Raw genomic sequence first — 26,090 nt, 5'->3', positions numbered from 1 at the left:
TAAAACTTCGTCTAGAACTTTCACGTGGTACCACTATTGCAGCGTGAAACGGCCTTGAATCGCTAAAAAAACAAGCTTCGCTCAACAAAAGAACTCAATCTAGAATGTGGGGAAGATAGAGAATCAGACTATGCTAGGCTGCAAGGCCTTTCATAGATCCTCTGGGAATCGTTGAAACCACAATTATTATTATAATTAATTTTTTAGACTGTGGCTACGTGTGTGACATGCAGTGGTATCGGGGACGCCTCCTCCTGCTTCAGTCGGGTCCTGTTGGCCTCGGAGGTGTCCACGACTGCAGTTTCTGTGGCCTCTTTCGGACTGGAGACATGCACCCTGGACACAACACACTCCAGCAGAACTACCAGTCCTGCGAGGTCAGATGTCTAATAATAATAATAATAGTTCTTTAATTTTAATGCATAATTATTCTTTAATAATAAGTGTTCTTGAACGGTCTTAGACTATTCTTTATTTTTTGGCGACTAATTTTTCAACCACGTCGCGATGAATTTTTCGGCTATTCCGCGACCAATTTTTCGACCATCGCGACCCAGATGCGTTCTTTCCAGAACTTGTCCGCGACTTAAAACTCTGTCCAGACTATGGATTTTCGGTGGCGGATTTAACATCGGCGCGACCGACGAAGTCGAAAAAATAATCGCGGACTTCAACCCGGATATTACACTATGGATATAAAGCCCAGCTGCACCCCCCAATAAGGGAAATGTTTCCATTTTAAATATCACCCTCAGTCATTATCTTAAAGCCCCGGTATAAGTATGATAGTTGGATCCCTTAAAGCAGATGGCGGGACCCATCTTTCATACTTGCACCGAGCAATGGAAGTCTAGTTTCTTTTCTGACCTGCGCGTGTTCGCTCATCATTGTCAAATTGGGTCAGCATTAGTGTTTTAAATTTGTGTTGTAACTTTGGGATCCCTTATAAAGGGGGTGGTCCGAAATTTTGAAATAGCTGTCTGCAAATTTTTGCCGTTAAAATTCTATTCGTCGCCTGTTACGAATCGTCGCCTTATAGATGCCCAGATTTGTCGTATGACAGTAAAAGGCGCGAAAAAAATCTCGTTGCCTTTTTGTAAAATTAGATTTTTCATTAAAATCGGTTACCATGGTAGCTCAATTCTGTTTTGCGTCTTCTTACCGTCTCCGTGCCGTTTTTTGTTTAAAAAAAGATGACAGAGATTCATTCATGTGGACTGAAGCGAGACTGAATCCCTCTACAAAACAACACAAAAACATCTAAAGACCAACGATTCTATCTTGGGACGAGCACCTGCACGTATTGCTGCATTAATGCTATTTTAAAGCTCAAACATTTAGTCACATAGAGATTTGGCTCGACTTGATTAATAATTGAGAATTATAGGTCTGATTTTGAACCGTTTTAACCCCATTGATGGATAATTGTATCAAATTAGCGAAAAATTAACGAAAAAAAAATTAAAATGAACCAGCATGATTCAACAAAAAATGTGAGAACTTTTAATTTCCAAATAATCTTCAATATTATGTAGGAACTAATCATTGCATTGGCGTCAAGGTTGATCGAGAGCTTTTTCAGGACGGAATGGATACTACAATTTTTTTTAAAAGTGCTTGTGCTTTCAAATGCGTAAACTCTTGATCATGCTTCCAGATACTGTCCGAAATTGAGAGATTAGAATAAAAGAATTTAAATTACTGAAAACTAATTAAAGAAATTCAAGTAAAAAAAACCTTCAAGCAAAAAACACAACCTTGAGTGACAAAAAATAACGTGGCTCAAAATAACTCAACAAAATAACAAAATTTAGGGAAATACGAGAAACCTACTATGCTTAGACGGGTCAAAATACCCTTTCATAGATTCTCTGCGGATCGCAGAAACCACAATTATTTAAATCTGAAAATTTATTCGATCAAATCTGTTCCAGCTGCGATACGTGGTCACTGACAACGACCTGAATTCAGCACCTGTCACTCGTGGATGCAGTTCCAACGTCTGTTCAGATCAGGCAGCCGGAGTTCTGGTCTGTGACGTCAACGGAAATGTTCAGACATGCACCATCTGTTGCAGCAGTGGGGCCAATTGCAACACATTCAGTGGAATTGTGGCCGCTGGAAAGGATCAAGTCATGCCCAATATAGTGGCCCTCATGGTCCCACTGGTCATGATGCTAGTCATGGCCATGAAAGAACATAATTGATGACCATGGTTATGGAGTATGGACTATTACATACACAGATCCTTTACCGTGCTTTGAGGATCAAATTTTGTATTTAAAAGGCCAATAAAAATATAGGTATTTGGGCTGAAATTTTGAGAAATGCGATGGTAAAGGCTCTGATGAAACAATCAGCTTGAAGTACCAGTGGTGATGATTAAACAAGAAAAAAATCCATCAATATTTTCACAAAATTTCCAACTATTTCTCCACATACGCACAGCGATGTAAATAGACAGAGCATAAATATTGCAATTTATTGCAAGAAATTGCAAATTTTTTGCCCAAAATGCAATAGAAAATTGTAAAAAGTGTATATGAAGAGCGACAATGAATCTGACTTTAATAGGACTGTTAATACCAATAATGAAATAGAGACCTGAATTCACGTTTTTGGTATTGGTGTTTTTCTTCACAATTTACTGACAGTTGATTGATCATTACTTCAGAAACATGTCATTTAAAACAAATTCGAGGAGTATAAGCCGAGGCTTTTGACAAATTTTGAGCTATTGTATGCCCGGGTCGAAATTGGTCCCCATTTTGGTCTCTTTTTTTCCATGGAGAGTGCTGAATGAGCCCAATTTTTGGAAAAACGACCTTTTGAGCTCAATTTTTAGCAAAAGGAGATGAATAAGTCTAACTTTTAGCATAAGGAGCCATTTGAGCCCAATTTCAGTTTAAATACACCAAAGCAAACAGTAACTTTAGGAATTGGTTGAACAAAGTACTCAAAGGGTCGGTTCGAATCCATCGAGGAAAAATTGTTTCTGTACAAAAGGAGCTGAATGGGTGCAAATTTTTGCCCTGAATTTGCCCTGGAAGGGGACGAATGAGCTTCCGAACAATTTCTAGGAAGAGCGAGAAAAATTATTGTTACATAAGCTTTCCATTTACTCAAATGATCTCGGATGAAACTAATGTACAAAAACATTTGAAGGAATAGTGACAATTAGTCAATCTCTCAGATTGCTGAACATACGAAGCCTTCGGCGGGGCATAAAACCACTGCAGCGGGGCAGAAAAAAATTATAAAGATTACTACGCTTTCTTTTGATTTTTTGGATTAACTTGTCCTGCACAGACTTTCTGGAATGACATGGTTTTTTTTCCAGAAAACATTAATCGATGTAAGTAAAAAGGATATGAAATAAAAACAAGACTGCTTGTTCAAGATTGAAACTAAAATGAAAGCATATCAAGACCAGCTAGTCCAGCAGTAACGTACTTGACCTGAAACCGAAAGGTCGCCGGTTCGAATCCCGGTCATTCCAAGTATTTTACTACTAAAAAACTTGGAATACACTTGATTTGAACCGGATAAAAAATGTTCCTAAGTCAAACTTGTTTTTAAATGATGTTCTGGACATGAACTTAATTAGATTTTGGCCAGAATTGACTTCTAACTTCTGGCAAGCGTGAAAATCCCCACTTATTGGCAAAAGTAGTGACAATAAAGTCGCTTTCGATTTCGATTTCGTTTAAAACTTGATAATTTTGTTCCGAAACAGATATTATTCCGTTGTTTCCTCTTAATGATTTTCGATAATTATTGAAAGAAAAATATATATATATATATTGAACAATAGTATTCTCAATCGAGATACCTACAGCCAATCTACAGACCGACGACATACTCGACCGACCCACCACAGACCGAACACAGGTGGAAACATGGTCCACCGACAATCGACGACAAACCAGACGAAACCCTTGACGACTCAGTTTTTTGTGAGTGAGAGGTACCTCAGTGAAAGGTGATTGTGCAATTTCACGAAGGTGTATGCAGACAGCTACCTGCAAGTGAGACAGGAATCTCCCCAACCGTTTTTGATGGCCGAAGTTGACAGAAAAAACTATTGTAAGACGTAACTTTCAGTTTAGTTTTTTCATAAACCAGAGCTATAATTGTTTTACAATCCTTTAAAGTTTTTTTATGTGACCCATCAAATCCATTCAGTGTGCTAAAATGTTGATTTCATTATGTTTACCGTGCTTTTGCCAATAGTCTAACCCGAATACCCCACCCAGAAAATCCGAAACCCAAAAAAAAATCGAAAATCAAAAAAATTTGACTAAAAGCTAAAATTTTGGTTTCATTTGCTAGTTTATAGTTAGTAGTCGATAATTCAAACCCGAACCCACCGTTCCGACCCGTTAGAAAAAAATTTTGTGAAAATTTTTGAGAAAATTTTCGCAAAAAAATTGAAAAATCCGAAATCGACCCCAAATCGTCTAACTTCGGTACCAAACTGACTTAGACGATAAGAAAAAAAATTTTCGAGAAAAAAAAATTTTGTCATTTTTTTTGCGAAAAAAACAGCCCGGCAAACGTAAGCACTGCAAATTTACGCAGTGTACAGACCCTTTAGCACTATATCAAGTCAATCCCGTTGAGTTTTTGCAACTCCGGTTGTTTCTGAGCAGGTGTGAGATTCTCAAAATCCGGTTGACTTGATTCCCCCCAGATTTTTTTTATCGTGCCGAATGCCGTCGTAAATGTATATATTAGCCGCTAGCTCGCTCTCTCGTGCTCATAAAACGCTACGTATAGCCGAGCAAAACCGTATATCGCAATACTGTTATGCCCTTGGTGGTTTAAGTCTCAACCACAAGTACCAATCAAAACGTGCCCAAACTTTTTTAGACGGCGAATTAGCCCATAGAAATGACATAATAATCTGGCACGACCTGATCATCAATTCAATTAGCAAGCACAATAGTAACAACGATACAGCACTCACGGAACTCGAACTGCGCAACATTCTGCTTTATTACAAAAGTAATATTGCTGCAATTGTATATTGTCAACGAGTCGAAACTCCTAATATCTACGATTTGCTGTGCTCAACGGGCATTTTAATTTTAAGCGTGACTGGCGACTTAATCTCTAAGCGTAAACAGAAAGACACTCGCTTACTCCGTCAGTATTTCCAAATTCACCAAGAAACTGACCTTGAACTAAAGTCTTTCTCGATAGTCTGAAGTAATACGGCAAACTTAAGAAAAATAAAGAACAAAAAAACCGACCCTCTCAAAAAAAAACGTCGTGCCGAACGCAACCGCCGCCTAGCTGTTGAATCTGCAGCAAACAACCTTTGATATTCTTTGTAGTGTCAATGTATTTCAATTTGTAATTTAATTCTAAATTACTGTTTTCTTTTTTTTTAAAATTTCCGCTCGCTCTAAATCGTAAAAGTGAACTTCCCCACCCCCCTTTGTAAAGTAAAGTGTGACGATTTTTATTGCATTTCCGGTTTTGCTGAGAAGGTGTGAAGAGTGACATCACACTTGACTTTTTAATCCCCTTTTTTTGATAGTTCACAACCGCCCGCTTTTCCTTTATTCAAAGCTAAGTCATAACAAATAAGCAAGCTCAGAACGGTTGTAGGAAATATGAGGAGGAATGTTATAGGCTCTATTCAGATCTGAAAGACTCACTATTAGCAAAGGTAAGGACAGTCAAAGTTGAAAGGTCTATCCAGCAGTGCCAAATAGCAATAGAAAACGCAATAACGAAAAACGACGACCTTCGCATTCTTGCTCAAAAAACGCTAGAACCTAGCAGTGCTCTCGCTGATCTTGACACTTGGTTGATCAGCATTACTTGCGCTCGAGATGAAATGCTGGAATTGTCAATTAAGCACTTGGAAATGGCGAAAACTTTGTTTCCAGAGACTGGAGATGCTGACACGCAAGCATCGCGAGCTGCGTCAACTGTCAGCCGGTCCACCCGATATAGTTCCCTGCACTCTAGAGCGTCTTCAATGACTTTGCAGTCAGCGCAAACGCGAACTCGAAATAGCAAAATTGCGACGTCTTGAAATCGAGCGACAAAATGAAACAGGTATCCGCCTAAAAGAAAAAGAAAACGAATTGGCTCTTGAGACACTTGTTGAGGAGAACAAACGAAAGCTCAATGAGGCCAAAATAGTTGAAACAGAGTTAATGGATGATGATTCGAACATTGATACTGACATCAATAAAACCGCTCTGCCTTCGAGTAGAACACATCAAGTTGTCGCTGAAACCCGAACAAAAGATTGGGTGGACGAAGCACTCGATACACATTCGTCGGAACTTGCATCAACTATAACCATTGTTCCCCGACAAGAACCTCAACCTCCGGGCATCGCCAATTTGGTTTCTTTGTCTCTACCACCAAGCACGGTTGATCTAATAAACGTCCACCTTTTTCCATCCAGTAGCAACCCAAGCGTTTGCCTACCGTTACAATCGGTGCTATCATCTACCGTTCATAATTTGAAGATTCCTTCTCAACCTCTCCCACCGCCGCCGCCACCACCCCCGCCCCCGTCCTCGCCCCCGCTTCCTTTCATTCCACGTATGCCAGCAACAACGGTCCCCACATTACATGCTTCTGTCCCAATTAATACAACAGTCAATACGGCAACCCAGCCGGTGAACCTGATTCTTATTACTGCTCCACCAGCGAGTATTAATAACTCAACTCGTGTTTCAACAAATCAACCATCCTTCAACCATCCACATCCAGTTCGCTATATACCCAATATGAATACTTGGAGAATGGCACCTCCAACCACCGCGCCATTTATCGCATCAGATTCTACAGTACCCCAGGCGTTAAATAGTGCTGTCACACCAATAGTGCAACCACCACTTTCACAATACCCGTGCACTGTTGGAGGGACAGTGTTTTACAATAACCAAGCGCAAGTGTCAACACAGTAGTTGTCTCAAGTCCCCAGCTATCCACATAGTGCCTATGCTTATCCGACATCATTTGTTCCTCAGTTACACAATTTCGCTTCAACCTCAGTTCAACCACCACCTAATGCAGTAATCCTTGAAGATTCAAAGGAAATACTAACTTTCAACCGTAAGGATCCATTACCACCGTGGAACCTTAGGAAATACGGTGGCTGTCCACTTCAGTGAATTGAATGGATTGGACAATTCCGAAGTGCTGTGGACTCTCAAAACTTGTCAGATGATAATAAGCAGCACTACCTTAAATCATTAGTCAAAAATAAAGCTGAGACTGCTATAGCTGAGTTTGCCTATAGTGGTACAAAAATGCTCTCATGAAACTTGAGAGAAAAATTGGCCAACCTCAAATAATAATACGTGCATATATGGACAAACTTCATAATTCACCGCCCGTTAAGATGCATAGTTCCGACAGCATCATAAGTTTTGCATCCATGATAGCAAGCATAGTTGAAGTGTTCAAATTTTTACATTACAACGCAGACCTTGAAAGTGCAACACTTCTCGATAAAGCAATAGAGAAGCTCCCACCTAATATGAAAGAGCCTTGGTCGTTCCACACCGTAAAACGGAGTTTGTATGCTCCGTCTTTAATTCATTTCAATCATTGGCTGCAGGATAAAGCTGAAGTGCATGAACGAATGCGTCCTTCATCAAACTACAATAGAAATCAGGATAATTCGGTTCGGACAAAAACCAATGTTAAAATGTTTGCCGCAAACTCGCAAGCTAAGTTTGACGCAAATATTGAATATAGTCCATGTTTAGTTTGTAAAGGCAAGCATTCAATTTTTAAATGTAGCGTTTTTAAAGAAAAAACTCCAACACAGCGTGCTAAATGTTGCGCTGAAATTAAGCTTTGCTTTTCTTGTTTTCAAGGAAATCACATGTTTAGGAAATTTCCCAAGCCCAAAATTTGTCCTAAACCACAGTTCAAGAGCACTCATAATGTGTTACTGCACGGCGCAGAACGCGTTTTCCCTACAAATAACCAATCTGGTTATGCACCGCACACAACTGCAGCCACTCTCGCAGTTCAAACTCTATTTAGACCCACGACGCAAAACAATACTTGTGGGACATCCCTTATGAATCTAAAAGGACTGATGCCACTTATAAATCTCACATTATCATCAAATGACTCTGAAACCACCGCACTTGTGTTATGTGACACAGCTTGCAGTCATTCTTGTATTTCACCTAAACTCGCTCGCAGACTCAATCTGACAGGTAGGAAAATTGATTTGACTGTCAATGGCGCCAATTGTTCCGAAGATATTACTTCAGATCAAGTTGATTTGAACGTTTCTTTGATCCAGATATTTCGTTCACCGTTTGTGCATATGTAAAAAACAACATTTACATAGGTTCAGATATAATTAACGTTCGTAGGTTGCAAGAGAAATACTCTCACTTGGAACCAATTGATTCAGTCGAATTTCGGTCGAAATGATTTTAGGTCAAGATGTTTATGAGTACATTTGTCCTCTGGAATACTGCCAGGATAAAAGCCAAAAATCACCTTTCGCCGTTCGCCTCCCAATTGTATGGGTCTTAAGTGGTCCACTCCCTGCCTCCACCGGCCTGATCTCAACATGCTTACATTGTAACATCGAAGATGTAAGTTTGGTAGAGCAGGTCAAATCTTGGTACGAACTTGAATCATATGGTACGTACAAAACAAGTAGATGCCCGATCGTCAGACGATAAAAGGGCGAATAAAATTTCAGAAGCATCAACTATACATGATGGTGATAGATACGCCGTTGGGTTGTTTTGGGCCGAAGACCACTCACAGTTGCCCAACAACTACTACTCCGCCTTAGCACAACTTAAATCTCTGGAAAAACGTTTAGACAAAGACACAAACCTCAGGGCTTTATACGCAAAAAAAACATTCAAGAAGATTTTGATAAAAGCCAAAAATCACCTTTCGCCGTTCGCCTCCCAATTGTATGGGTCTTAAGTGGTCCACTCCCTGCCTCCACCGGCCTGATCTCAACATGCTTACATTGTAACATCGAAGATGTAAGTTTGGTAGAGCAGGTCAAATCTTGGTACGAACTTGAATCATATGGTACGTACAAAACAAGTAGATGCCCGATCGTCAGACGATAAAAGGGCGAATAAAATTTCAGAAGCATCAACTATACATGATGGTGATAGATACGCCGTTGGGTTGCTTTGGGCCGAAGACCACTCACAGTTGCCCAACAACTACTACTCCGCCTTAGCACAACTTAAATCTCTGGAAAAACGTTTAGACAAAGACACAAACCTCAGGGCTTTATACGCAAAAAACATTCAAGAAGATTTTGATAAAAGCCAAAAATCACCTTTTGCCGTTCGCCTCCCAATTGTATGGGTCTTAAGTGGTCCACTCCCTGCCTCCACCGGCCTGATCTCAACATGCTTACATTGTAACATCGAAGATGTAAGTTTGGTAGAGCAGGTCAAATCTTGGTACGAACTTGAATCATATGGTACGTACAAATTAAGTAGATGCCCGATCGTCAGACGATAAAAGGGCGAACAAAATTTCAGAAGCATCAACTATACATGATGGTGATAGATACGCCGTTGGGTTGCTTTGGGCCGAAGACCACTCACAGTTGCCCAACAACTACTACTCCGCCTTAGCACAACTTAAATCTCTGGAAAAACGTTTAGACAAAGACACAAACCTCAGGGCTTTATACGCAAAAAACATTCAAGAAGATTTTGACAAAGGTTACGTCATCAAAGTGAATACACATGACTGCACAAATCGTTCCGCTAGGGAATGGTATCTTCCTCATCGCCACGTGATTAATCCAAATAAACCAGGTAAAGTCCGCCGCGTCCTAAATGGTGCAGCCAAATTTCATGGATCGTCACTTAATAAAGCTCTTTTGGTTGGCCCAGATTTGTTTCAGAATCTGCTGATTGTCCTAATGAGATTCCGTCAACATCAACATGCAGTATCAGGTGATATTGAAGGCATGTTCCTTCAGGTTGGTGTTCTCCCAATCGACCAACTGTCTTTTCGTTTTCTGTGGCAGGAGGATTCCACAACCGATGTGGTAACGTATCAATACACGCGACACATTTTCGGAGCTCGTGACTCGCCCACAAGTGCTAATTTTGCTCTTCAAAAGACAGCTCGCGACAATCAAGTCTTGTTCCCCGACGCAGCGTCAGCCGTGATGCAAAAATTCTAAATGGACGATTATCTTGATTCCTTTCCCGAACCTGAACAGGCATTAAAATTAAGTAAGGACCTTGTAGAACTACTTAAGTTAGGAGGATTTAAGTTGACAAATTTCGTGAGCAATGTCAAAGAGATTCAGAAAGAGTTATGTACGTCAAGCGACAATTTAAGTCAAGTTAAGGAGATTCTAAGTAGTGAAGGTCAACAATCGCATGTTCTAGGTTTGAAATGGGATCACGTTCTCGATACATTGGTAGTTAGTCGAGGTGTAAACAGAGAACTGAAGGATACTGTTACCCAACGTACAGTTCTAATTTTTCTCTCTTCAGTTTTCGACCCTATTGGGTTAGTCGCTCCGTACACTGTCAGAGCCCGACTACTTCTTAAAGAGATTTGGAGAATCAGTGGTCAACAATGGGATAACCCACTTCCTTTGGACTTGAATGCCAAATTCCTCGAATGGTGGTCTGGTCTAACCATCCTGGGTCAACTGATCATACCGAGATGCTACTTTCCATCCGCAGTTGACAAAATTGAACTCCATATGTTTGTTGACATTTCACAGGAAGTCTTCTGTGCAGTTGGATTTCTCCGTGCGCGCATTATTGATACACATGAGACAAAACTCGCCTTCATTTTGGGTAAAGCCCGCGTAGCACCAATGAAGGCTTTTTCCATCTCAAAATTAGAGCTGCAAGCTTCTTTGCTTGCTACACGCCTCAAAATAGATATCATGAAAGCACTTTCGATCCCTATAAATGATGTCTTTATGTGGACTGACAGCACCACTGTGCTACAATGGCTCCATTCGACTGCAAAGCAGCCAGTATTTGTCGCTAATCGAGTAGGCGAAATACTGGAAGTTACCACTGTCGACGAATGGTATCACGTAGATACTGAAAACAACCCAGCTGATACTGGTACTCGAGGTATTGCCGCTGAAGCCTTGAAGGACAGCAGCTGGACTCAAGGTCCCAGCTTCCTCAGAACCAGTGATTGGCCCTTTCGACCAAATGTCGATGTGATTACAAAATTAAAATTAAAAGGTCCTATCGATGATGTCATCGATACTGCCACTAAATTTGTAATCAACCCGTCAGTCCCTGAACCCGTCATTAAGTGGAAACGTTACAGCTCGTTTCTCAAATTATTGTGCGTAGTAGCATTCATGCTCCGATTAAATCCTAAATTTAATCATTTCCGTGGAACAATCGCTAATATCGTTAAACCGCCTGAGATAGATAATTCTCAACGAATGTTGTTTCTTCTTTCTCAAAAAGAAGCGTTCCCCTCAGAGTTCAAATTAGTGAGTTCTGAGAAATATGTTTAGAATGTAAGCCCTATTGCAACTCTCTCCCCATTCATTGACCCCGATGGACTTCTTAGATCCATAGGACGCATTAGTCGTCTCTCTGAACTCGAATTTAAAAATAAATATCCCATCATACTTGATGGCCGTCATCAATTAGTCAAATTGATTGTGGCTCATCAACACAACAAACATGAGCATCAGTCAATTGACTACCTACGATCTGTCATCCAGATAGAATATGCAATCTTAAAATTAAGATCATTGCTCCGTAACATTGAACTTAATTAAAAAAACTGCCGAAAGCGAAAGTTGAAAAACATCACCCCTTTCATGTCTGATCTGCCAATTGAGCGTCTTGGATACCGCCAAGCGCCCTTCAACAATTGCGGAGTCGATTACTTCGGACACTTTCACGTAACAATCCGAAGGAGTTCGGAGAAACGTTGGGCGTTTTTGTTCACTTGTTTGACCACTAGAGCCATCCATATTGAAGTCGTACCATCAATGGATTCAAGCTCCTGTGTCATGGGAGTAGAACGATTCATCGCTAGACGAGGAACTCCATCGAAAATTTGGTCCGATAATGGTACAAACTTTGTCGGTGCAGAGAAAGAGCTTCTTCTGTGCACTCGAGCATGGAATGATCTTGCGCCCGCTCTCCTTGTCCGCAAAGGCATCGAATGGAAGTATAACCCACCATCTTCACCACATCATGGTGGCTCTTGGGAACGTCTTGTACAAAGTTTCAAGAGAGTTTTCTACTCCATCCTCACACCCCGTAAATTAACCGACGAGGTACTCCAGACCACATTTTGTCTGGTGGAACAGTCCCTCAATGCGCGTCCACTTACAGCGGTCATCAGTGACCCGAAGGAGATTGAGGCTTTAACGCCAAATCACTTCTTGATAGGCCAGCGCTCAGTTAGTTTCACGTCGATTGCGACGGACGAACATTTCGATCATCGAAAGCGTTATCTTCGCGCACAAGGATACGCTAACGCCATCTGGACTAGATGGCTACGCGAGTACGTTCCGACTCTCAACAAACGCCGTAAATGGCACACACCTACCGAACAAGAACTCAAAGCCGGAGATCTTGTTTGGATCGTCGAGGATAGTAGCCCGCGTGGTTACTACCCTCTCGCTCGCGTTAAAACGCTTAACTATGGCAAAGACGCTATCGCCCGTTCCGCACTCCTTAAAACCGCAACAGGAGATTTAACCCGACCTCTTGTTAAACTCGCCCCAGTTCTCGCTCCGTTGGGGCCCGAGGATGTTCAAGATTGAAACTAAAATAAAAGCATATCAAGACCAGCTAGTCTAGCGGTAACGTACTTGACCTGAAACCGAAAGATCGCCGGTTCGAATCCCGGTCATTCCAAGTATTTTACTACTAAAAAACTTGAAATACACTTGATTTGAACCGGATAAAAAATGTTCCTAAGTCAAACTTGTTTTTGAATGATGTTCTGGACATGAACTTTAATTAGACTTTGGCCAGAATTGACTTCTAACTTCTGGTAAGCGTGAAAATCCCCACTTATTGGCAAAAGTAGTGACAATAAAGTCGCTTTCGATTTCGATTTCGTTTAAAACTTGATAATTTTGTCCCGAAACAGATATTATTCCGTTGTTTCCTCTTAATGATTTTCGATAATTATTGAAGGAAAAATATATATTTATATTGAACAATCGTGTTCTCAATCGAGATACATACAGCCAATCTACAGACCGACGATATACTCGACCGACCCACCACAGACCGAACACAGGTGGAAACACTGAATGTTGCGACTGCCTTTCAAGGTTTATGGGGCAGTAGTAACAAAAAAAAAACTAAATGTAATAAAAATAAATGAATAGACGCCCTATAAAGTACAAAAGGATAGATTTCGCTCACTGTAACAAATCAATTATGGCAAATTAGCTTATTTCAACCACCAACTTGGAACCATTTCTAAGACCGATTAAATATCCACTTACGCGTTAATTGTTCCAAATTGGCCAAAATGGCAATCTTTTAACCCCCATAACTTTACGAAAAATGATCACAGGTGAAATATCTTTTCAAATTTAAGCTCAGAACAACAATACCTTTTGAGTGACATAAAAAAATTTCGGTCAAAAATGGCTAGTTAAAAAGTAGAAATTTGTCTGAAGAAAAAGAAACCCACCTTGAGCACAAATATTCCGTTACTTTCGTATCGAAAGTCGGAACAAAAATTTAAAATTCGAGGAGCGATGAGTGACTCAGCATATTGTTTGAAGCTGAATTTAGATTTTGGAAATCGTAAAAATGCAGATGGGACTATTAATTTGGCTCAATTTAACATGATAGTGTTATTAAAATTTGTCATTTTTTGTTTTTCCAGGGTTTAGCATAATTGAACAATGAAGTAGCTTGAAACATTTTTTTTTTCTAAATGGTTCCAAGATCCAAAATGAGTTTTGTTTCCTAATAAGTTTAATGATTTGAAAAACACTGGTCCCGCTTAACAATTGTAAGCTTCTTTTGAAAGCTACTATATATCTTATAGCCGAAAAACTTATAAATTTGGATAAATGTGGTTGTAGCAGTTTTCAAATGAATTCAATTTATTGTTTTTTGTTTTTCATTTCTTCTCGATTCAAAACATTTGGCGATGCGCTTTTGGAGTTTTTTAACCACCAAAATATTAGCACATTGCTTTAGTTTCAGGACTTATTTGGAAGAGTTAACTTTCTCCTACCGCGGGAACCTTTCAACTTATATGAAGGAATCTCCTTAAAACTTTTGTTTTATAGTAAAACGTTCTGTTCAGATAGAGCAAAGTGTTACAAGACCTCTAATTTTTGGATGCTTGTATTTGAACGAAAATCAATTTAATGAGTTTTTCTATAAGAATTTTAAACAATTATAATTGATTATAAGAGGTTATAATTTCTTGAAAATATCAAAATTATTATCCATTAACAAAATCTTGAAATTCGAATTTTGTGTTATTGATAAAATTTTTTGTTTTCTGCTAGAGTGAAAAAAGTTGCTTGAATATTGTTATAAAATCAGTTTTGCAAAATTTCAAACAGAGGGATTATTGAGTAGATCCAAAATGTTACGCAATTGAAATTAGCTTTTTTATAGAAAAAAAACAATATAGGAAAAATCATTATTTTTCTGATAAAAGAAGATGGATGAAAGAACACACGATTTAACAAGCTGAAACACTTATCTACGCTTCTAGCTAACGTCAACTTTGAAGTTCTCAAAGTTCATTTTTGATTAAATATATTGTTGGATCCAAGAGCAAACTTTTGATTCGGAAGAAATTTAGAACTCATTAGTATAAAAAAACTATTAATAAGCTTCTTACTCTGCCAGCTTGAAAAAAACTTCGTTTTTTGAATTGTTATAAAATTAGGTTATTTTGGGGCAATTAGTTTAACGGCTCTGTTACTCTTCAATTTAGCTCCCGTTGATTGAAGATTTTGATGACAGAAACTAAAAAGCGCCTGGTTGCTGTTTGAGTATAGAAAATATGGCTGGCCTCTGTAATTTTAAACCCAAACAAAAAATAAAAAGAAAAAATAGAGAGTTTGAAAGAGACTGCTAAAACGTCAGTAATTTCAATTATTTGGTTAGAACCTGCAGAATAAAGAACTATCTTGAAATTTTGAAGACCGTCAGGTAACCAGGTAAGGAAATCAAGTAAGAAATTTTGATTTAAAGGACATTTCATTCTTCTCCTCTTCAACTTTTTTGGACAACAACGTTGCGCTCCGACTTAACAACGTTGCGCTCCGAAAGTAACGACTTATTTATACTTGGGGCGATTTTTTATAGTTTCAAAACTTGCAAAGACATACATTAAAAACGTGGTGATTGATCCTTAAATCTTTGGACTACAATTTGGATGCAAAGTAGAAGCAAATGATTACTTTATTCTAGGGGTGGATCTAGGATCGTCTCGAGGGGGGGCGGATTTTCAAAAAAATTTCAAAAAGTTTGTCAATATTTTTTTTAGGTCGACCAAAGTGATTTTCCGAGCCCTCCCAAAGCACTGAAAAGTCCCTGTTTTGGCCAAATTCTGAACCGCAAACAAAATTTTGAGAAAAAAAACAGGCCAAAAAGATCGCGTTTATTTGGCCCGCGCTTCTCCCAAAATTTATTAAATATAGGTGCCAGAGGCGCCTTTAGAAAAACTTTAGGGTCATTCAGCCAAAAATTGGTCTCTCAAAACAGTACAAAGGGGGAACCTATGGGTCGGCAGGGGGGTAGAATTGCTGAGGAGGGTCACCCCCTTCCGTTATTCCTAAATCCGCCCCCTTCTAAGTGTAGAAGCTTTGATCACTATAATTGATATTGGGATGCATTAAAGCGTAAGAGGCAAACTAAATCATTCCAAATTAACCTAAATTGCTCATATCAGGGGGAAGCAAGGATTGTTCCGATGGCCTCTTAAGCTTTATGGAACAGTTTTTGCTTTGGAAAAAATTTTTAACAAAAAAATGAAAACTTTTTAAAATTTTATGGATTTTTTTTAAAACATCCCCTCACACGCTACGAAATTGATACGTTTCGCAAAATGTTGAATGAACCAAATACCAATTCAAATTGGAACGGCTTCTAAGACGAAATGAATCTCCACTTAAGATTTAAAAGCACGAATATATCGCCCGTTAATTGTCCCAATGAGCTCAAAACAGCAAAACTTTTAGATTGCGTTAAAAAGATTCCGACAAAAGCTAAAAATTAAAAAGTCAACTTTAGTTTGAAAAAAAAGGAACCACCCCAAGCGAAAACTCGGTTAATTTTTCCAATAAAGGAAAAAATATATATCCTTAATACCCTTCCAGAAAAAAACCATTAGTCAGTTTGTACTTTACATGATAAGTGGACGATAAAACTAATAAACAAAAATGACAAAAGCGTTTCTTTTTTTTTCTTTTTTGAACGAAATTTTGAATAAAGTACCTTTTCAATGGGGTTAAAGAGCAGTCGTAACATTCAAGTATTTATATTGGTACGAGCAGCCCTATTTTATTCGAAAATTTTGGGTCAATAATTTTTTTTTTACAAATGAAAGGCTAGAACAAATGTCCAGTTTTCAAATCAATTCAGCCCGCTAGTTGAAGTCTTTCACCATTACTGATGGGCTTCAGTATATAAAACATAATCCATCAATAGCTGTTTTTGTTAGTTTTTAAAATGAAAAACAGTTTTCCAAAGAGTATATTATTTTTCTGAAATCGACTAATGATTGATTCTTGTTTTTTTTTAAAAAAAGGGTTTTAACTATAAACCTATGGTTGGTACCAAAAGACAAATTGCCACGCCTATAAAAAACCAAGTCAATTTTCAGGTTAGTTGAATGTGGTATCTTGAAACGAACTCCCTTATGGAGACTGGGGAAATAGTAAACAAAACTCAATATAAACAATACTACCCTTTTATCAGGGCGAAGCTCTTAATGTTCTGTTTGCACTTTACCGCCAATTGAAATGTTTTTTTTTTGGTAAAAATATTTTCTCTATTTACTCCCCCGTGCGCTAATGTGAACAAAAAAAGGAATATACTTAGCGTCTGCCCAAATAACGAGACCAAATGGTTTGCTTCATTTCAATTTGAAACGCATAAATTCACCGCTTACGCATGTTAAATACCGCAATATATCGCATGTTAATTATCCAAAATAGGCCATACTAACCATTTTGAAACCCCTAAAATTTTACGAAAAAAGATTACAGGTGATTTTTTAAATTTTGATCTCCAAATAACAAAATTTTTCAGATGGTCATAAACGCGTTTAGATACAAAGTGTAAATTTAAAAAAATTACCGCCCCTAAAATAAAAACAGTAAAAATGCACTAGAGCCTTCTATTTATTATTGAAAATTTGTTGCATTCCGAGTGGTTAAGATGTCGACTAACTTAATCTAAGTAACAATTATCCCCCTTCATGAAAAAGGGAGGTGGGAGTATTTTCACGTAGATCATGATAATTTTACAAGGCTTAGGATTAAAGAAATTGTTATAAAATCCAGTTTTGAAAGTAAACAGGACTGCTCCTGTCAGTGTAATGTTTAGATTGCCCATATTGAGCCCTAAACTTTGGCAGGAAATGTTCTAACTTGTTAAAAAGGATTTTTTTTTCTAAATAATTTTATACGCAAAATCAATCACGAAAATTTTGTATCGTATATAGTAAGCTTTTCTACATAGCTTGTATTAATTAACTTGCGTTTGATTAATTTCGAATGATTTAAGCCACCTATTTGCCACCTATGACACGCATTGTTCAAAATCCCAAAGTTTTGCTCACAAAAAACTTAGTTTTCTTGCCAAATTGGAGTTTCCATTTGATCATAAGCTTAACCAAGAATAGCCTGTTGTCGTACAACGAGCAGAGAACGTTGCGATTGTATTCATCTGTTTTCCTTTTTTTTTCATTTTAAAGTCATTTTTTGTCCAGTGTGTGATAAGAGAACTACACAAACGTATAGAAAACTAGCCAATCAATCATAATTGTAAACAGTTAGCTTCAAAAATGAGTAACAGAAAAAAATATGATTTTGAACAAAATATGAAGAAATTGAAAAAAACTTTGAGAAATATTTTTTAAGTTTCTTTTTTAGCTTAAATGTCCAATTCTCATATAATGAAAGTTACGCGATCGATACAAAAAATTTCTCAACAGCTTTTCTCAACTTTGGAAGAATGTTTTAAAAATTTTTATTGTCGTTTGATAATATGATCTATCACTCGACCCAATCCGATGATTATTTGCGGCACCTGATTTTGCGTGTAAGAAAAAACTAAAACACAACTGATTACAAAGCTCCTCCTCATTTTTTGGTGGGAACCAAAAATATAGTTGAGATTGAATATTTTTGTACTTTTGAGCACTACGAATTAATGATTTCCAGATAGCTCAAAATTCTAGTCTACAAATTTTATTCATCAGAAATTTTGTTTTCTTGACTTTTAATTACTTTTCCAAGTTACGCTGACCGGACAACTTTTTGAATTTTCTGTCATAGAGAACAATCACAGGGGGTTTTAATCAAACAGATTGGGTTAAGTAGAAAAATATAGGGTGTATGTGCATGTTAAATACCAAGTTTTTTGACGAGATGCAATTATATAAGTATTATTTGACTATTCTAAGATTTTGTTTTTTGAGAGGGTATTTAAACTTTTTTTTGCATTTTTATAAAAATTTACTCAATCTGAAAAAGGCATTATTTTTGAACGTTTGATTAGTGTGATAGGCCGAGTCGAAAGGCCGTGTTGATTTGATGATAGGCCGTGTTGTTTCTACTCATTTTTACCTGAGAAGTACCAGTTTTATTTAATTGATAATGTGTAAATATTAGTTTATTTTTAGCTCATTGTAATTGGAAATGGGTAACCGCCTTTGTTGGAGATTCAACAAAAGCCGATCCACGAAGCTCATTTTCCTAGCGCTGATTTGTCTTCTAATTTGTACAATCATAACAATTGGGCCAGTCGCAACTCACAGAAAAATACATTTGATGGAACTAAGACGCAAGCAAGTCACGGAGAATGCTTACGTGATTCGAATGAAGAAACAAAAATTGGGCGGCGCCGACGGCAAATTTGTGCCGAGTATGACTTTTCCTAGATGGGAAAAACGCAGTTCCTTTTCCCGTTCTTACCCCTTGAATGATATAAGTCAGAAGTCGACAATAGATTCTCAAAAATTTATCCCTGCAATTTAAATGAAATCTCATTAAGAAGATAATTATAATGAGTGAGCATCCAAGAAATTTTAATTCAAGATCTCTGCGTTAAATATTTCATTAGTGACTCCGTCGTCGACAAAAAACAAGCTTCAGAAAAAATCAGTCCGCGCCTGAAATTTTCATTTTCCGAATATCATCGCCCGTATGAAGTGATGCTCAGATTGGACACATGTTGCGCATATACTAGTCTCTGAATTTCAGTCGGGTTGAGTTTCAACTCATCAAACCGCTCAAAAGCTTCTCTTGCATTAGTAGGAATGAGCGGAAAACCATCTGAGGAAAAGCAGAAGATGAATTAAAGGGGGGGGGGCATTTGTCTTAAAATTATAACAACTAATTTTAAAAGACTGTTAGGAAAAAGCCAAAAACACGATTATTGGAAAAACATCGGTGGAAAAGCTAAATATTCGAAAACATACTTATGTGTGAAACGCAATTGTCGGGAATAAAATTTCGAGTAAAGTGGAATGGTTTGAAATAACTTGGTGAATAAAAAGCCGTCTCACGGATAGAGTCAAGTTTTAGAAAAAAATTGGTATAGCTGGCATATCACCTTCAATTTTCCAGTTCTCGAAAAAATGTTCAATTTTCAATCGAATATGAAATCATGTAGAGCTTTAAGGGCCAGTTTGATAAAATTGCCTCCATTTTTGATACATGTTCCTGTTTTCGAAAAAAAAGTCTGTGGTTTTTTACTAGATGTTAAACTTTTGTTCGGAACTATATTCAACTTCTCGCTTCCAAGTAAGCATTGAATAAATAATCTCACTCACTTCAAAAACAAGTGATACTTTGAGATCAAAGCAAAAAAACTTCAACTGCAGATGAAAATTTCAAAATGATCTTTTGTTAAATTTTTTTAATAATTTTCTGCCAGAATTTTATTGCATTCCAGTTTAATAATATGTTTTATTAAACCTCATCATCTGCATTCAGAATTTTACTTTAAAGTAAGTCTTTTTCATTTGGTAAAAAACACAAACAATTTTAGACACAAATAAATTTATGATAAACAACAAATTATTAATTTCGTGCTTTCCTCACAAGCTTACGAAACCTTAAGCAATTTTACTTTTGGACATTATCTGGTTTCAATTTCATCTTGAAGCGTTGCACGGACAATTTAATAAAATACAACTCTCTATTTTTTCAATTACATAAGTGTAGTATTCTTATTTGGTAATTTTCAAACTTTTTAGTCTCTCCGGTTTTTTTTCAGAATCTGTCTTCTTTTTTCCACGTTTTGTCCCTACGGAATTTTTTGTTCCGAATCTGTCTTCTTTTTTCCGCGTTTTGTCTCTACCAATTTTTTTTCAGAATCTGTCTTCTTTTTTCCGCGTTTTGTCTCTACCAATTTTTTTTTCAGAATCTGTCTTCTTTTTTGCGCGTTTCGATGATCAATTTCATGGATAGAAAATTTTTTCATTTTTCCTACCAACTGAAGGAGGGGACACGTTTTTTCAAAAATTTTCCCATGAAAAACCACAACTACTCATTGGAAAGAATATCGACTGAATGATACATCATATTAAAGCGCTTTTGGTCATTGCTAGTTTACTATTACTATCGAATATGCTTAAGTTAAAGGCTCTCATTACGCCACGGACAAAAAATGGCACAATTTGAAGAAAGACACTATTTTTGTTATTGTGGCCGGAGTTTTTTATGCAACTAGCAACCGGTTACCTTTGCTGACATGCAAAAATCTGTTTGACAAGGTTGACCGCACTCAAAACAAGTTCTCGTCAGTTTTAAAAATGCCTGATTTAATCTTTTCCACAAATTACATAAGTTGGATCATGGTTGATACAAGAGGCAATTATACAGCAAACTGGAATAACACAAGCTATTTAAAATCAAGCGCAAGACTTTGTTTCTCATCAAGCCTTCTTATCAAAACCCTGTCTTAAAAACCTGGGTTGTTTTTTTCCCCAAAAAGTTCTCGATTGATGATGATAAATGAACACAACTGAGTGTCACTTGTGTAATCTAATGCTTAGGAAACGAGATCAAAATGAACTCCAACAAAAAATCAAAAACAAAAAATTAATCCCAATTTTTTTAATTACTTTTCCTTCAGCTTGCGCATCGGTTTGAGCTAACTTTCAGGCCACACCTGACCTGAAAATATACCACTTTCACTACTCGAATAATTATCTCATTTTACGAAATATTTTCAAATATAGTTTTTGAATTTTGAATGAGCTGTGCGCAAGTACCAAAAAACCACGTTTCAGCAGAATCAATTTTCGTCTTAAGTAAGTTCTGCTATTCAAATAAGGTGATTTCTTTTGGGCCGAATTGCGTAAAAACTATAATTGTACAACACATAAAGCAAATCTTGAAATATTTTTTGGATTGCAACGATTTCTTACTGTCGTAAAAATTGATTTTAAAGTCTAAAAAACTTACTTACAAAATTAATAACAATCTGCTAAATCCCTGAAAATCTGTAACAGATGTAACGGATAGAATCGCTTATTATGATGACGTCTTAATCGATTTCATGGCCTAACTTGAAATGACAATAATTTTGACCTCATAGTCCAATCAGTTCATGGATTTCCGATGTGAGCTTTTTAAAAAAGCATTAAGCAAGTTTAGTTTTTTAACATGGATACCCAGTTTTTCGCTGATGATGTTAAAAAATTTTTCATCCAAAATGTTATGTTTTTATTCTAGAAAAGATTCTCGATTTAGTGGGAAAAACATGCCAGAAAAACGTAGTTAATAACCAATAGAAAAACAAATTGTAATAGACTTAAGTTTGATGGTCTTTAATGAAAACCTTGTCACCATTTATGCTATTTAGCATGAAATTGATAAGTTTTTCTCTGAACTTTTTTTTGATTTTTGCATTTCTTTCATTAATGAAAGAGTTTTATTCAACGCCACACCACATGATCCCTATAAATTGCCTTTGAAGCGGTCAGAACTGGTGCAAAAAACAGACCCCTAAACCCGCCAGCGGACGCCCCCACCCCTCAGGGATTTGACCCCCTGCCGACCCTTTGTACTATTTTGAAATACCCGTTGTTGGCTGGCTGACCCAAGTTTTTTCTAACAGTGCCGTCGGCGCCAAATTACTATATTTTGGCGCGCACAGAAAAAAGCGATTTTTTGGGTCAACATTTTCTAAACAAGTGCCTGAAAACGCTTTTTTTGGCCTGATTTTTCAAAAATTTTGATCGCGGCATAAAAAAATTAGTCAAAATGGGGTCTTTATGCTGATTTGTGATCTTGATTTGGGAGAGCTCAGAAAATCAATTTGGTTGACCTAAAAAAAGGTCAACAAAATTTTTATATTTTTTTAAAATCCTCCCCTCGAGAAAAACCTAGATCCGCCCCGCCTGTTGTCCTATCTTTAGGGAATTTATCGATAAAAAGTATTTCGCTCTTTGTAAATAGTTTCAAAAACTCAACATACCTCCACGTTGAAAATAGACGAGCTAGTTGATGCAAATGATGTGTTAGATATGTGAATTATTTCACACTGTAGTTTGCATTGGCTAAGATAGCCGACGTTTAAAAACTTTTAAAAAATCAATTCAATTCTTTTTTGAGTCGCTTGAAACCGTATTATTTTTTTCTGGAAAAGGGGCGGGAATTTTGTTTCTAGAGATGAGTTTGCACGTGCTTGAGCTTACATTACAAAAAATGCCAGGAAGTTTTTTCCATTGGCTTGTGTTTGGCAATTTTTTAAAGAACCCATTTTCTAAAACTTTTATCAATATTTTTATTTTTGATCATTATATTGCACCTTTTTGCTTTCAACGAGCAAATGAACAGTTTGTTCACGTTTTTGTCATTTTCTCTGCAACTATTCAAGATGATGCGCTCAAATTTTAATAAAGCCGAGGTAAAAATTTAGGAAAAAATTTAGCTGGGCGAAATATGGCTCGCTCGGAATAAAAAAAAACGAGCCATTATATCATAACTGGCTTTAAATATGATCTTGCTTTGGAAAGAACCTTGCAAATAAAATAAGGATTTTGAAATAAATGGCTCAAGTTATTTCTATAGGAAGCTGATAAGCCTAAATTACTCTCTATACCGCCAAAAAAAAGTTAGATAACAATATCAAAGAGTTTTTGGTCCGGTTGCAATAAACAGTTTTATTTGCTTTGATAACACATTCCTTAAAATGTATTGGAAGCTTAAACCAAAAAATTGGACAAAATTTAAACACATTATAGTTGCTAGTGAGCACACTGTGTATGGAGCAGTAAACTTTTCAAAATATTTGCTGAAAAAAATTTTCGTTGACTTACTTTAATCATCAGCACAAAAACATTCAAAAATATCTTCCATTTTTCAACGACGGACTAATTAAACTCTTTCAATTTTCGGCGGCATGAAGAGTAATGTCAGCTTATCAGCTTCTCGAAGACCTAATTTGAGCAAAAAATTCAAATTCCTTAATTTGATTGTGTGCATGTTTCCACACCAGAAACAACTATAAAACCCGTTATGATGAACTGGCTCGCTTTTGCCTTCGAAGCAAGATTCCTTCTTTTTTTTTGGCCCAGCTGAAATTTTTCGCATAGTTTCATCAATTCCTAGTCATAATTTTATCCTTTCATCTTAAATAAAAGCAGAAAAAATGACAAGAGAAATGAAGAGAAAACTAGTTGAAAATTCGTTGAAAATGCATTGGCTCGTTGAAATCAAAAAGTTGCAACCTCTATGTCCCTTGACTGCACATTGATCCAACTTGACTCGTGCAAATTGACAGATTTTATTGTTGGTTGAATCTAAATCTGTCATTACTTGGTAGAGGATTAGTAGGCGACCAATGTTTGCACTTTTAGGTTTTGTTCTTTAGACAAACAAGTTCTTCCAAAGTTGTAAGATTAGCTTAGAAGCTCAACTTGATCGAACAATTTTATAAACAATTTGAACAATTCTAGCAAATTTTTCACTAAACGCCCTTCACTTAAGCAATTTCCTGCGGAATCTACTGTCAATGTTGCACAGTTTCGATTATTTTTTAGATCAGATGAGTAAAAATTTTTAAGGGTTACAGTTACCTCTTTGGATTTTTTTATTTTCATCCAGTCAGAAATCGCTCAATTGCTCAAACCCGGACTCAGACTACCTCAAATTTCAGCGTCAAACCCGTACCGAACCATAGATTGGCATCGATATCAGAACCAAGTTAGTAGCCTTCATTTGGGCCCTTTAAAGTACCCTCTGTCAGAACGAATTTGGTGCTGATTTATCCATGACTCATTGCTATAAATATCACGAAAACAATGCAAAAAAAATTATAATTACCCAGAGGGATGAAGTCCGCATCCAAATAAAGAGGCACTTAGCATAGTGGTAAGGCGTTCACTTTGAAATCATCTGACCGTGTATTCGTTTCCATGCCATGGCAATGATAGTGTGTGAGGACGCACTCTAACTTGACCTCTAGCTACAGTACTACCATAAACTGACCAAATTAGGCTGCAATAGTGGTACCATGTGAGAGTTCTAGACGCAAAAAAACGGCCTTGAGTCGCAAAAAAAAACTTCGCTCAACAAAATAACGTAGCCTTGAATGTGGGAAGATAATACAAATTGACTATCCTCGACAGGACTGTTCAGGCCTATTGATAGATCCTCTGCAGTTCGCAGGAGAAAAAATAGTTTTTTTATTACATTTTTTTAATAAACCCCGTCTCCACATTATTTACAATTAAAAAGCTTGTGACAATTTGTGGCCAAGATTCAAGTTTAACAAGGTTTTATAGTTTATAGCCAATTTTTTGCTCACTCACTGCTGAAAAAGTTTTTTTTTTAGCGCCGAACCATAGAACATAATAATGTTTTTTATCACTATAAATAGAGAGATTGTCTATGTTTAAACCAATTTTTTTTGCCCCTTTTCTCATTCTTTTTGCCTTTTGTTCATTAAAATTAAAAACATAAACATTGTTTCAAAAAACGCTTTCCTTTATTTCTCACTAACATTAAACTGTTACTATTAAAGCTTTTGCAACCGTTTTACAAATTGAATTTACCAAAACAGGACTGCTCATTTCAGGGCAAAACCCCTAATGTTCCGTCTGACCGAATAATTTTTGGTAGAAATAATTATTGGCGAAACTATGAATTTTAAGCTCCCCTCACGTTTCAACTTGCTCAGTCGTCGTACGTATTTGTTATGGCTTAATGCAAAAATTTACAGCAAACGATGTGAAGAAAAAGTTTTCAGAATCATCATGCAATTTTCATTTTTGTAAATTGGTCTGAAAAAAACACGCTGAGCTTATCAATTCTAAGTTTTTTCGAAATTCGGAACAATAACTCAATTGAATTTTCTGGCGCCTATTTTTGGAGCTCAATTTTTTTTATCTAGCTGGCGATTGTGCAGAAAACGTTTTGAGGTGGAAATACTTTAATTGGTTTTTTGAAAATTTAAGAGGAGAGCCTCTTATGGAAAGTTTCAACCTTGATTTAAAAGTACGTTGAGTGTTTCTGAAAACGTTTGCAATATTCGGCCAAATTACGCACTAAATCAAAAACTGAATAATAGTGTCTGTCGTGTCACTTCTCCAGAGACTGGTTGAGATTGCCTATGGATGCAATTTGCCATAGATGCGTTTTAAAACATCAAAACTTTCGGAAACTTACAACATTTTTGTGTACATCATTTTTGTTTTTCATATGCTAATGGGAGTTGACTGAGGCGTAGCATAGGTGGAGAGAAAATGACTTAAAAACTATCCCTTTCTGATCTGAGGCAAACTAATTGTTCATTGTTTGAATGAAAAAATAGTAGTTTTTAACTTCCCTTGCTTTTGGGGAATGTTTTATAAGCTCTGAAAACAACTGAGTTAGAGCAAAACCCGACTGCGTTGTCAGTTTTTAGAAAATGTCT

General features: G+C 37.0%; 2 protein-coding genes across 2 annotated transcripts; both read left to right on the top strand.

The window, feature by feature from the left end:
• The first annotated feature begins 183 nt into the window (after positions 1-183).
• On the top strand, positions 184-2,628 carry LOC134841299 (uncharacterized). The gene is made up of 2 exons (XM_063857192.1): positions 184-377; positions 1,935-2,628. Exons 1-2 carry the CDS (start codon positions 228-230, stop codon positions 2,205-2,207), a joined length of 423 nt encoding a protein of 140 aa, XP_063713262.1. The 5' UTR covers positions 184-227; the 3' UTR covers positions 2,208-2,628.
• A 1,271-nt stretch (positions 2,629-3,899) lies between these two features.
• On the top strand, positions 3,900-6,938 carry LOC134841806 (actin-binding protein WASF1-like). The gene is made up of 2 exons (XM_063857842.1): positions 3,900-3,982; positions 6,005-6,938. The coding sequence occupies exons 1-2, from the start codon at positions 3,900-3,902 to the stop codon at positions 6,936-6,938; spliced, it is 1,017 nt and encodes a 338-aa protein (XP_063713912.1).
• Positions 6,939-26,090: the final 19,152 nt, after the last annotated feature.

The sequence above is a fragment of the Symsagittifera roscoffensis genome, chromosome 3, assembly GCF_963678635.1.
Source record: "Symsagittifera roscoffensis chromosome 3, txSymRosc1.1, whole genome shotgun sequence".
NCBI classification, from domain to species: Eukaryota; Metazoa; Xenacoelomorpha; order Acoela; family Convolutidae; genus Symsagittifera; species Symsagittifera roscoffensis.
Note: the sequence above shows the minus strand (reverse complement) of the source record. Positions and strands in the feature narration are given on the sequence as shown.

Coding starts and splice junctions, on each gene's coding strand:
- LOC134841299 (XM_063857192.1), top strand. CDS start 228: ATGCAGTGGTATCGGGGACGCCTCCTCCTGCTTCAGTCGGGTCCTGTT. Junction 378..1,934: donor AGAACTACCAGTCCTGCGAG/GTCAGATGTCTA, acceptor AATCTGTTCCAG/CTGCGATACGTGGTCACTGA.
- LOC134841806 (XM_063857842.1), top strand. CDS start 3,900: ATGGTCCACCGACAATCGACGACAAACCAGACGAAACCCTTGACGACT. Junction 3,983..6,004: donor GAGAGGTACCTCAGTGAAAG/GTGATTGTGCAA, acceptor ATGACTTTGCAG/TCAGCGCAAACGCGAACTCG.